Here is a 12,928-nt window from a genome sequence, read left to right on the forward strand (position 1 = left end):
AACATGGCTGTAGTGTATTATTCTTTTTATATATTCAATCTACTAATATTTTGTGTCTACGTTTATGAAAGCATTGGTCTGTAGTTCTCTTTTATTGTAATGTATTTTTTAAATCTTCTTATTTTGGTCTTAAGGTAATACTGGCCTCATATAACAAGTTGGGAAGTGTTCCCTCCTCTTGTATTTTTTGGAAAGATTGTGCACCACTGGTGTTATTCTTTATATGTCTGGCAGTTTATAATATGGTTAACCATGTATTTACCATATAACCCAGCAATCACATTTCATGTATTTATTCTGGAGAAATACAAACTTTACGTTCATATAAAACTCACTACATGTATGTTCACAGGAGCTTTATTTGCAATAGGCAAAAATTGAAAACTACTCAAATGTCCTTCCGTGATGAATGACTTTTGTGGTACATCATACAATGGAATACTACTTAGCAACAAAATGAACAAACTACTGACACCAACAACATTGAGAATCTAAAGGTCAATAAGCTGAGTGAAAAAAGTCAGTCTCAAAGGGTTACATACTTTATGACTCCATTTATATAACATTCTTAAGTGACAAAATTGTAATTATGGAGAACAAATCAGTGGGTATCAGGCATTAGGGTTGGATGAAGGTGTAACTTTAAGGAGTAGCAAGAGGAAGTTTCTTTGTAGTGATGTAAAGTTCTGTATCCTGATTATGATTATGGTGATGGTCTACACATATAACATTTCATAAATAGAAAAAGGCATATAAAAATTGTAAAATCTGAGTAAGGTCTGTACCCGAGTTAATAGTACTGTTGCAATGTCAACTACCTAGTTTAACAATGTACCATGGTTACATCTTCTCTTGAGTCTTAACATGAGTCTTAAAGTATTTTGAAATACCATGTTATAAAAAAATTACAAGTAGGCAAAAAAAAAAAAAAAAAAAAAAAAAAGAAAGAAAAATGTATGACCAAAGGGCCTAATCTTAGTATTCTGAAAGAAGAGTCAAGAAAGGCTTTATTCTATACATAGGGAATGAGTACAAAGTTCGTGAAAATAGGAAGCATAACAACTTCATGCAATTTAAGTCCAGCTGAATTCAGAGACAGGGAGAGTAGAGAGTTTACAATCAAGGAAATCCTCCTTTTGGTTCTGATACTACACAGAACCTCATGGCTATGTTAAGAGCCAACAAATGGAAAACAGAAGAGTTTTAACAGAGGGAGCTGGGGGAGGGGACGCAAAATGGCATTATTAGTGGTGTCTAGTCACATTCTGCTTCAGTGGAGAATGGATTTAGGGGAAGGGAGATTGCAGGAAATCTAGCTATGAGGCTACTATAGCAGTCCAGGAGTTGTGTTATGACAATGAAAATGGAGAGAAATGGACAGATCTGAGAGGCATAATAGAACATAAAATAGATGGGAAGTGGCCATGGCTTAAAAGACTGAATACTCATTAGACTGGTAATGTGAAACCAAACTGTTTTGAAGGAACAATGGAAGAATTTGAAGAATGAGATGGTAAGACAGATATAAGTTTAGACAACTAAAGAAATCTGGCAGTGAAAACAGAGAAATGGGTTAGTAGAGGGAGGGAGCTTTTAGAAATGAGGGAGGATATTTTAAGAAGTGGTGGTGACTTGAGCATATTTTAGTATTAGTAAGAAGAATCTAGTTCAAAGGAAAGAAGAGATGATGAAGAAACAGTGTAAGAACAAGTGTGAAGAAAGGAATGACGTGAAGTTTTGGTGACAGCAGAACACACTGTGGTAGAAGGGAATAACGGCAAGTTCATGAAACTGAAGAAAAGCTAAAAAGAAAATGAAGGAGACAGTGGTGGGATATAACTCAGAGAAGGGTAGGCTACTTTCCTCCATAGGAGAAGAGAAGGAGGTGAAAGTTGGGTACAGAAATAGGAATGTGTGATATTGGATGTGTTTTACTTGGTGACCTCTCTTTTCTCTATGAAACAGTAAGAGAGGTATACTGGTTTGCAAGGGCTGCCACAACAATACCAAACACTAGGTGTCTTAAACAACAAAAATTTGTTTCCTCACAGTTGTAGAGGCTAGAAGTTTGAGATCAAGTTATCACCATGACTGCTTTCTTCTGAGGACCCTCTCCTTGGCTTATACCTGGCCATCTTTGGAGTCTTCACATGGTCTTTCCTCTGAGTGTCTGAGGTCCTCATCTCATCTTCATATAAGAATACCAGTTACAGGGGATACGGGCCCACCTTAATGACCTTATTTAAATTTAATTACCTCATTAAAGAACCTACCTGATCACATTCTTAAGTACTGAGAGTCAGGATTTCAACATAAGTATTAGTGGAACATAATTCAGTCCCAAACAAGAAAGTAGCTGCTATAAGTGGGATGAAAGGTTCAATGTGAAAGATGTTTGAAATAGCTGTTAAATATTTTGAAATCATTCTCATATTGACTATTACATAATAAAATCACACCTTAAATAGGTAATTGAGTTTAAATTCAACTTAAAATAAAATTTTCACTTTTTTATTTGATTAAAAATTATTCTAAAAATCAGAAAATCTGAATTCTAATCCTTCTTCTGCTAATAAGCTGTGACCCCTGCATATATTTGGTTCTATTTTTGTCACTCTAAAATGGGTAGGAACAACATATCACATGATAGACATATGTATAAGAGGTTACTAGAAAGAGCATACTTGGCAACCCCTGACATCCTGGTCCTAGATTCTGTTCTATCACAGGTTAATTTTCTTGAACCTCAGATTCCTCATCTTAAAATGGAGTACAACTAAATCATCTCCAAAGTCTCTTGTAAAATCCTATAGCTCTATGAAATGAAGTAATATGAAGTTACTTTGAGATTAAGTGAGCTATGGTGTTAGAAGAGAAAGATTCTTTGAAATATTTACCAATAAAAAGTTGAATTGTATGCTTGCAGCATACCAAACATCGGTCTTCCCTTTCTATTTTTTATACATTCTCCTCTGTCCCTAAATTAATATTATTGTTATGGTTAAAGCTGTGTAAATATACCTCTTTTTCACCTTTATTGACTTAGAATGCTAAGTGCTAGGCTACAATACAATATTACTTTTTTTGTTATATGTAATTATCTGCTTGTTTTATTAATAAATTATTAAATTCCAACATAGCATTTAGGACATGTCTACATGTCCTAAACATGTTTTACATGTTAAAAAATAAGTTGAACGATGGACATATTAGTCAGAAACATACATGGGCTGGGTGTGGTGGCTCACACATATAGTCCTAGCTAAGGCCAGAGGATCACTTGAGGCCAGAAGTTTGAGACCAGCCTGAGCAACATAGTGTCTCTACAAAAAATAAAGAAATTAGCCAGGTGTGGTGGTATGTGCCTGTAGTATCAACTACTCAGGAGGTCGAGGCAAGAAGCTTGCTTAAGCCCAGTAGTTTGAAGTTGCACTGAGCTATGATGACACCACTGCACTCTAGCCCAGGCAACAGAGCAAGACCATGTCTCAAAAAAACAAAAACAAAAACCAAACAGAAAAACATGGCTAAAGTAATAGGAAAGTCTTAAACAGTTTATTTTTCTCATGTAATAGTAACTGCAGAGGTTGGCAATTGCCCATGTTGGTTCGAGCGTTCAACAATGCCATCAGAGACCCAGGTTTCTCTCTAATCCTTCTTCAGCTCTATCTTTGAAATGTAACCTTCATTCTCACATTTGCCATTTCATGGTTGTAAAATGACTGCCGCACCTCTAAGGCATCTTCTTGGTATTCAAGATGGCCAGAAAGAGGAGAAAAGGGCAAAAAGTGTCACCTTACAAAGCTCTGACTTTTTAAATTGAAAGGAAAACCCTTCCCAGCAGGCTTCTGTTCATTTCATCAGCCTAACTATGTCGTATTCCACATATTAGATCTATGTTGCCTAATATACTATCCCCCAGTCACATGTGACTATTTTAATTTCAAAACATTAAAAATTAAATTTTTCAGTTACATCAGCCACATTTCAAGTTCTCAATAGCCACATAAGGCTAGTAGCTATTACATTGAACAGCACATATAGTTTATTTCTTTCACTGCAAAAAGTTCTGCCTTGGACTAATCAGACCCTAAGAAATGAAACCACCACTTTTGTTTCAGATCAATCAAGATGCAGCCTCTTGGGCTGGAGTGCAGTCCTAATCTCTTTGAGGAAAAGGGATCTTTGCCACTAACTGATCAAAATAGGATCCTGTTAAGTAAGGAGAAATAGAGGTAATAGTAGTTGGGTGGTCAATTGTCTGCCACAATCTTCAGTACATTTAAGTTGAAGTTTATAAATCATTGCACATTGACAAGGTGCTTAACAGATAAAAATTTTTGGCAAGAAGTTATTAAAAATTTTTTAAAAAGTGAAAGAAACTAAGGCAGGCAGCTATAGAAGGCACTAAATTACTTATTACACAAATATAATTTATAAAGTAAACACTAATTTAGTAATTAATGGGGAGGAGGTTAGAGAGGGAAAAGATAGTGGGACAACAGGCAGGTACTATTTTCTTTAAAGAACGCATAAATTTGAAATGGCTCATCATGTTGAAAATGCAGTTACTAATTTTATGCCAGAAAGAGTATATTTTTGTGGTAACAAAGATTAGTCAAGAATTATTTTCACATAAGAGGAGTTATTTCATGGAAGATATTAATCAGCTGATCAATACTCACAGCAGAAAAAATAAAAGACTGTAACATGAAAGATTTGACTAGATATGGAGAATAAGTTACTAATAGTAAGAATTATTCATAAGGTTAAAAGATGCTGATATTGACAATAGTCTTCTTTCTGAAGACTTGCAGGTTGTCAACTTCTCATAATCCCCTACTTGCCCAATACAGCAAAGACAAATCTGTACAAGCCTCTGTGTATTGTTTATAAACTAAATTTATATATATACATACAAAATGAATACTAACAATAAAATATTTGCCCTGAATGAACAATTATTGCCTGTTTTAAAAATGAATTTGTGTCTAAATAAAGTTTAACTTTCAAAGACCTTTCTATTCTATTGAAATATGCAAAATATGGTTAAAGATAGCATAATGATTATTAGGAAAAGAGAAAAATAGCAAGAAATACCAATTAAAATGAAAGCAGTGATCGGATATGAGAATTGTAATAATCTGTCTCTAAAGCCAGTTTAGATTTTTTCATTTTTTCCAAAACTGAAAATAAATCAGCCATTACAACTCCTTTAATCCCCACTCTCTATGATCCTTAAATATTCTTTTATGTACTTTACCATTAAAAGGTTCAATAAATATAACTTGCATAAAGGTTAAATTTTAAGTGTTATAACACAAATTAACCTCAAGGCGTTTTATAGGTAAAAATCTCAATTATGTCCTATGTCAAAACAAAAATTTTACAAAGAGATATTACTGAACTTTGGAGAATGACATATTTTAAGCAAGATTTATCAGAATAACATTATAGCAAACAAAACAATTCAAATAGCCCACTGGAACCCAGAGCAAAATCCAACCTGACAGTACAAAGTCAAAATACTTTGCTTCTGTCAGCTACGTATCCTGTGTATTTCCTATCACCAGTGAGAAAGTATCCTGTGTATTTCCTATCACCAGTGAGATAGAAACTGAGTTCTAAAACAATATATTCACTATGAAAACAACAAAATGGAGCTAGAATCTTCATATGCAAGTTTAATAAATCATCATGGTTTATTTAACAAGGTTATTTCTACATCAGAGTTATATTTTATATATATGTGTGTATGATATGAAGAGACTGATGTACAATCAATAAGTCTTAAATCTCTCTTCCATGGATTTCCCCCCATCTTTCTGCTTAGCAGTTAAAAGGCATTTTTAGGTTTATATAAACATTCTTTACAACTGCCTTCTTAACAGAAAATTACTGTAGTATATAAATAGGACGGGGCATTTATTAAATAAGTCACAGGCCATTAAGTTCAATTGTGCAGTTGTGAAATCTAACGTCAAAGAGTTTTTGAAACCTTAAGACTGGGTGATCTGCAATGTTTCCAACATGTCTTCGACTGCCTTAAGAGAGTATTTGGTTTCCTTCTTACTTCGACCTGCAAACTAATTAAAAAAAAAAAAAAAAGTTCAATTAGGCTCAATTTCAGTGGCAGGTTCAAAATCACAATCTTACCCTCACATTGTAATGAAACTTAACATTAACTATTTTATCACTAGCATGAAATCAAGTTAAGTTCTTTTGTTTCAATAAGAATAAAATTTCGGTTTTAAGGACAATTTTATTAAGATTTCACCTTCATTTGAAGTACACAAAGATTTCACTGCACACTTGGCCAATTTAAGTAGTACGATAACCTATAAAGTTATAGATTTTATTTTAAAACTATCCTATTCAAACCTGAAAACATTTATGAAATAAAAAGTATAATTTTTAAATGAAATTTAACATATTTATGTAGGAATGTAAATCATTTCTACTTATCTGGTCTCTAAACAGATTTTTAAAATTTCAAACAAAGATACAAATGAAAGTACTTTTTAAAAAATATTTTAAAGTTACAAGTAATCTATAAAATTATTTAAAGTAGGTCATAATTTTTTTAGGTTTCCAGATTTACTGCTGCCTAATGGTATTATGTTTCTGCAGAGAGTTGTCAAGTAAAACTCTATGCTCTAGAACCTGAATGAGTCAAAACAAAACAAAACAAAACAATGCTACATATTAAAATGATATAAACATGTTTTAAAGTATGTAAAGCTATATTTTGCTTTATAAAACTAAATTGGGCCTAAACTTTACAATGAAAACAAAATATAATGTACAGGTACATACAAAAAATATATACTATCTTTGTATATTTAAAAGAAAATTTATGGCATATTAAGTTCAATGTAGTACACATAATCAGTGGGGGAAACACTGTTGAATACCCCATGCTGATTTCAAAATGAGTTTTCTCACTGGACTGACAATTCCCATCATTTATCAGTCTGATTTAACACAACAGATTTACTAGATAAGTGTTCCTTGTGTGAGTGGGGGAAAGTTTATTACATCTATACTACCTGTTTTCTCCCTTGTTAAAGTAGTGATTAAAATGTGGTATTAGCAACATCTAGTATTTTTAAGTTAACATCTAACCACTCAATACATTTTCAAGTGACTTATCATTCCTTCAAATAGCAATTCTGTCTTAAGTACTTAGTACTTGATTTATGACGTGTTTCTTCTCTTTTGTAATTAACTTAATTTGGCAAACTTCTCATGACCTGTTCAGAAAGATGAAGTGATCAAGCACAGGTAACATCATAGGAGCCATAGGCTCCAGGAATTGGTAACCTGCCTCTGACCCCTCTGTCTACAGCTTAACATTATGATTCCCTTACTTCCTAACCTAAACCATTAGCTTTTGTGGTTGAATCTTGAATTGACAGAGTAAATAAAGGGTGTTTCCAGCAGAAATGCCAGGGGAGAAAAAAAGGTTATAAAAACCAAGATCACCTTGCCTTTCATAAGGCATCAGTAATTTAAGGAATTCAAATGTTAAAAATATGTTATAATTACAAAATATGGTAACAGCAATAACACATTTAAATCTTTGTCTTTTCATAATTTCCCTTGGGGAGTAAAGGATGTAGGGCACACTCATTACTTCTATTATGCAGTTGATAAATTCACTTTCATAAGGATTTACCAAGAACAGAAAGCCTTTTCTTTTACCACTGCCTACCCAAGGTAAACAGGAATGGTCCTAATCAGATACTTAAAGGTTTAGTTCTGAAAAAAGTTTTGATGGGTTGGTGGAGGGGTACAAAAAGAAGATATCACATAGTAACATTTATTCTAATGTTTTTAAATAGCAAAGTAAAAATGAAAAAAATTGTAGCACTACAGTCCTAAAATATCTTAAAATATACCATTTTTTTGGTTTGCACTTAAACATAATAAAAATAATAGACAGTACAATTTTTAAAAATTAGCTAATTAAAAAAAAATCACCTAAGATGGTGTCAACACTACTGACAAGCAGTGTAATTTAGAATAAACCAAACTAATTTACTTGTGTCAGAACAAATAAAAAGGAAGTTGGAAATATAAATCCATCACTTCAAATTTTACCTGACATGCAATTATTTTGTCTATTCCAGAATTATATGGTAATTTAACTGATCAAGTTGGAATCATATTTTTTCCTCAAATCATGATTTAATTTTCTATTTCCCAAAAGGATACTAACACAATCACTACTGCAATCATAAATAACATATGGATCACTAGCACAGACGGATTTAACAGTGTACCAAAGAAGCATTTATCTGGAAAATTGTGAGTAGGTTCACATTAAAATTTTTCATGAGCATTAATCAAATGTGCCTGCCTCTACTGAACATGCTAAACCAATTACCTAACTGAAGAGCAAGTAGAAGCCATATTCTGTTTCATTATTAAGTGGAAACAAAGAAAAAAAAAGTAGTTCTTAAAACCTAATTGTCTCCAATTTATAAATATATCTAGAAAAGTAACATAAGAAATATATTTTATACTAGCTTATATGCTTAGATATGAGTCATGAAGTTCTCAATTAGATCCTAGAGACTTACCTAATTAAAAAAATATCAATCTCTGAAAGTTATAGTTTTCTATATTATTCACAAATTCTGTATTTTTGTTTTCATACAGTTAGATTTTGCTTAAGTAAATTCTTCGTTCATAATTCTGTTAGAGCTAAAAGAAAAGTTACCAGAAAGAACACCAAAACAGCCAAATAATAAAAACTTGCTTATCAACTTCAGAGGTCAACGACACTGTAATAACTATGATACACTGGGTTAAAATTTACCTTCACATAATTTGTGGAAAATCATATGGATAGAGAAAATAATAGGATAAGTGAAATGGAATGGTAGATGCATAAATTTCAGAAACATCATGCTAAAAGAATCCAGACACAGAAGAGCATATAACTTATGATCTCATTTATATAAAGTTCCAGTACAGGCAAACTAATATTTGCTGATAAAAATCAAATCAGTGCTTGCCTGCCTCCCAGTGAAGAGGATGGGGATTGACCACAAAGTAGCAGAAGGAAATTTTCTGGTGTGATAGAAATCTGTATATCTTGAGTGGGGTGATGGTGAGAGGGGTGTATACTTTTGTCAAAACTCAAACTGTACAAATCTGTGTATTTTATTGCATGTAAGTTATACTTCAATAAAATTGATGAAAATAAACTAAAACAAAAGGATAGAACTTATGGAGTTATACAATAGTGTAATAAATTGCCAAATGATCACGTTTCTTTTCCCATTGAGAGGTGAAGTATTACATCCCTTGAATCTGGGTTAACTATGACTTGCTTTGGCCACTAGGATAATAGAAAATGTGATACAACTAGATGCTTAAAAAACATGTGCACATTGGAGTTTGCCTGTTTGCTACTCTTGGAACCCTGAGATTATCATGTAAATAAGTCCAAGTAAGAGACACAAGGCCCAGCACCCCCAGCTGACAGAAAGCCAACTGTCAAGCTGTTGTTTTAAGTGAGGCCATTGACCACCAGCATACTGCAGAAACATGTATGAGCCCAGGTGACACTAGTGGAATTACTCAACTGATCTCAACCCAAACTGCCTACCAACAGAATCATAAGAAAATAAATTGGTATTTTAAACCACTAAGTTAGCAATGGTAATGGGTACAAATATTGACGGAATCTGATTCATAGGAAAAAAACACAGAACCTCTATAGAGAAAGCAGAGAATACAAATGCTTCAAAAGCATCAAGATATTTTATTCTAAATCTTTTACTGGTATCAAGAGATAAAAATAAATTTTCCAAGTGAGGTGATTCCCAGTTGAGAAGTATTAAAAGTTTGTATACAGAAACCTAGCATGACCAACTGAGAGGTATATTATCTTCCTGAAGTAGTATCCAAAATGAATGAGAAACTGTTGAGAAAAATTCCTTGTATTATCCTTTCCTAGGGAGCGAAGACAAGGCAAATGACACCTTCAATAAAGATGTGGAAAACATTGCTGGGTACTATGGAGTTTATGATGCCAAACTCAAAAACTGAAGAGTGCAGTGATGCTACCAGAGCTCTTTCCAAAAACATTTGAGTCTTTATCAAATAAGACTTTATGAAAAGGAAATGGATCTAATAACAAACAGAAAGAGAATGGTAGGGAGGGCATATGTTATCAAAGAACAGGATTTGATTCTATGAACAATGGCTTAAAATACTGAAATGATGGATTCATGTCTAGTGGTAAAGTACATCTCATAAGTCAGGGAAGGACATGTTTGCCTAGAGATCTAATAAAGGGGCCTTGTATCACTGAAGAGATGGGGAGAAAGAAAAAAAAAACCCAAACAAACCAAAACTCTTGAGGTCAGTTACTATTGAGAGATTTCAGTCTAAAATGAAGAGAAACATATGAGAGTTAAGATATCAGTTGTTCACATAAGAAAAAACTGAGGAGGGAGTTAGACACTGTAATGACAGCTTAAGATACATTTATACCTGATATATCTTTATAGAGGCAGTATAGCATGACCCTTAAGAGTACCAATTCTGGAGTCATACTGCCTGGATTTGAAAACAGGTCTGTCAAAAACCAGCTGTGCCACCTTGGGAAAGTTATTTAATCTTTCCATGCTTTAAATTCCTCATGTTTAAAACAGGAAAAGTGGCCGGGCGCTGTGGCTCACGCCTGTAATCCTAGCTCTTGGGAGGCCGAGGCGGGCGGATTGCTCAAGGTCAGGAGTTCAAAACCAGCCTGAGCAAGAGCGAGACCCCGTCTCTACTATAAACAGAAAGAAATTAATTGGCCAACTGATATATATATATATAAAATTAGCCGGGCATAGTGGCACATGCCTGTAGTCCCAGCTACTCGGGAGGCTGAGGCAGAAGGATCACTCGAGCCCAGGAGTTTGAGGTTGCTGTGAGCTAGGCTGACGCCACGGCACTCACTCTAGCCTGGACAACAAAGTGAGACTCTGTCTCAAAAAAAAAAACAAAACAGGAAAAGTGCCTAGCTTATAATAAATCCTTTATAAATGTTTGCTATTATAATGATTGTTATTATTATTGCAAGGATCAGAGCAGGCATAATAAACATACAGCACATGATTAATAAACACAATGCAACATATATTACTATGATTTGGTGAAAATTATGGTTTAACTTTTAGTTCACAGAATAATTTTATTATGTCCGTCCTGCAGAAGAAAAGCTAGGCCCGATGCAAGAAGTTGTGTAATTTTTACAGATTGCATATCAGAGCCAAATTTTGATCCCAGACAATATGGATCTAGCATCTGTGATCTCCTCTGAATTACTACATTGAATTAGCTTTCATGGAACAGGGCTTATGATAGAATATAGAGATGGACAGAAATGCTAAATATCCACATGGGGAGAAATTGACTGCTACTTCACATCATACATAAAAATCAATTCCAAGTGCATTACTGACAGTCTGAAAAGAAAAAGAACGGAAATTCTAAAGACGCAAGATTGTCTTTATGATCATAGAGTAGCAAAAGATTTCTTAAACACAAAAAACACAAACCATAAAGAAAATGACTGATAACTCTGAACACATTTAATTTCAGAACCTCTATTCATCAAAATCATGTGACAGCGAAAGCAAATAAGGAGTTAAGAGATATTTGCTACATATATAACATAAAAAAGAGCTCATAACTAGAAAACTTAAAAAGTAAGAGTCATATAAACCAATGAGAAAGAGATATTTCATGAAAGAGGATATCCACATGACCAATAAACACATGGAAGTGTTCAAACTCACTGATCATCAAGGACAAGCAAAATAAAACTATGAAATGCCAATATACCAACACCAGAATGGCTGTAATGACAAAGACTGACAGAAACAAGTGTTGAGGTAGAAGTGGAACTATTAGAACTCTCCAATACTGCTGTTGGGAGTAAACAACTGATTTGCCTTTCTACTCAAAGGTATATGCTCACCTGAAGTGAGTGCATGTGTATAGCAAAAGACCTGAATGGCAATATTCAGTATAGCATTATTCACGATAGCCCCAAAGAGGAAATAATACAAATGCTCCACAACTGACTAAACTGTAATATGTTCATATAATAGATTATAGTACAATGAAAATGAATGAACTATATAGAGATATACAAGGATAAATCTCATAAGCTAATAGTGAGTGAAATATGCCAGACAAAAATAAATACATACCATATGATTCCATAAACTATATGGTGGGTACTCTTGAGGAAAATAGGAGTAGACATTGACAGGATGTACCAAGAAGATTAGGGGACGTTATGTTTACATTATATTTATTAGCCTGGATATACTTACCTTGTATTATTCATTGAAATGCACATTTATAACTTGGGTTCTTTATTCTGTGTATAACTTAATAAAAATAGTCATAAAATGTCCAAAAAAGCACTCTCTGAGCAGCTAGTTGTTTCTCATAAATATCTTAAAACCAATGATGCAGTGTGCATACCATTAGTTTTATATTATACAAGCCTTATCTTTACATCACACCCCTCCCCCCCAATTCTACTCTTTGTGGAACTCCATTACAGATCTCAGCTATCCCAAACTGCATTTGAAGAATCAAGGCCTAGCTAATACTTTTAAATATTCTGTTATGCCAGCAGAACTAACATGCTCTGTAACAGATAACAAAAATACACAAATGTGACTTTCAATGATGTGATTGTGGGGGCACTAAACTTTTTAATCTCCCCAATCTTCTCCAACAAGGAGTATAAAAACAAAAAAAGAAAACAGCACCAAAACCAACATAACAGAAAATAAGCCTACAGATGATATCTTCAAAAAAACTAGATTAGCAATTTTCTAAAATCCTAGAATGTGATTATGTCACCCACAGCAGGACCAACAAAAGACTAATAGCTGTTTGGCAA

At 33.6% G+C, this 12,928-nt stretch overlaps 1 protein-coding gene across 2 annotated transcripts in view; it reads right to left on the reverse strand.

The window, feature by feature from the left end:
* Window positions 1–343: 343 nt before the first annotated feature.
* EMC2 (ER membrane protein complex subunit 2) overlaps window positions 344–12,928 on the reverse strand; it is a 62,170-nt gene continuing 49,585 nt past the window's right edge. For both annotated transcript variants that reach the window (XM_076005075.1, XM_076005074.1), the window contains one exon: window positions 344–6,086. In XM_076005075.1, coding sequence (XP_075861190.1) covers window positions 6,000–6,086 — 87 coding nt within the window. In that variant the 3' untranslated portion in view covers window positions 344–5,999. The remainder of the gene's footprint in view (window positions 6,087–12,928) is intronic.

Source organism: Microcebus murinus, chromosome 7 (assembly GCF_040939455.1).
Source record: "Microcebus murinus isolate Inina chromosome 7, M.murinus_Inina_mat1.0, whole genome shotgun sequence".
In the NCBI taxonomy this organism is placed as follows: Eukaryota; Metazoa; Chordata; class Mammalia; order Primates; family Cheirogaleidae; genus Microcebus; species Microcebus murinus.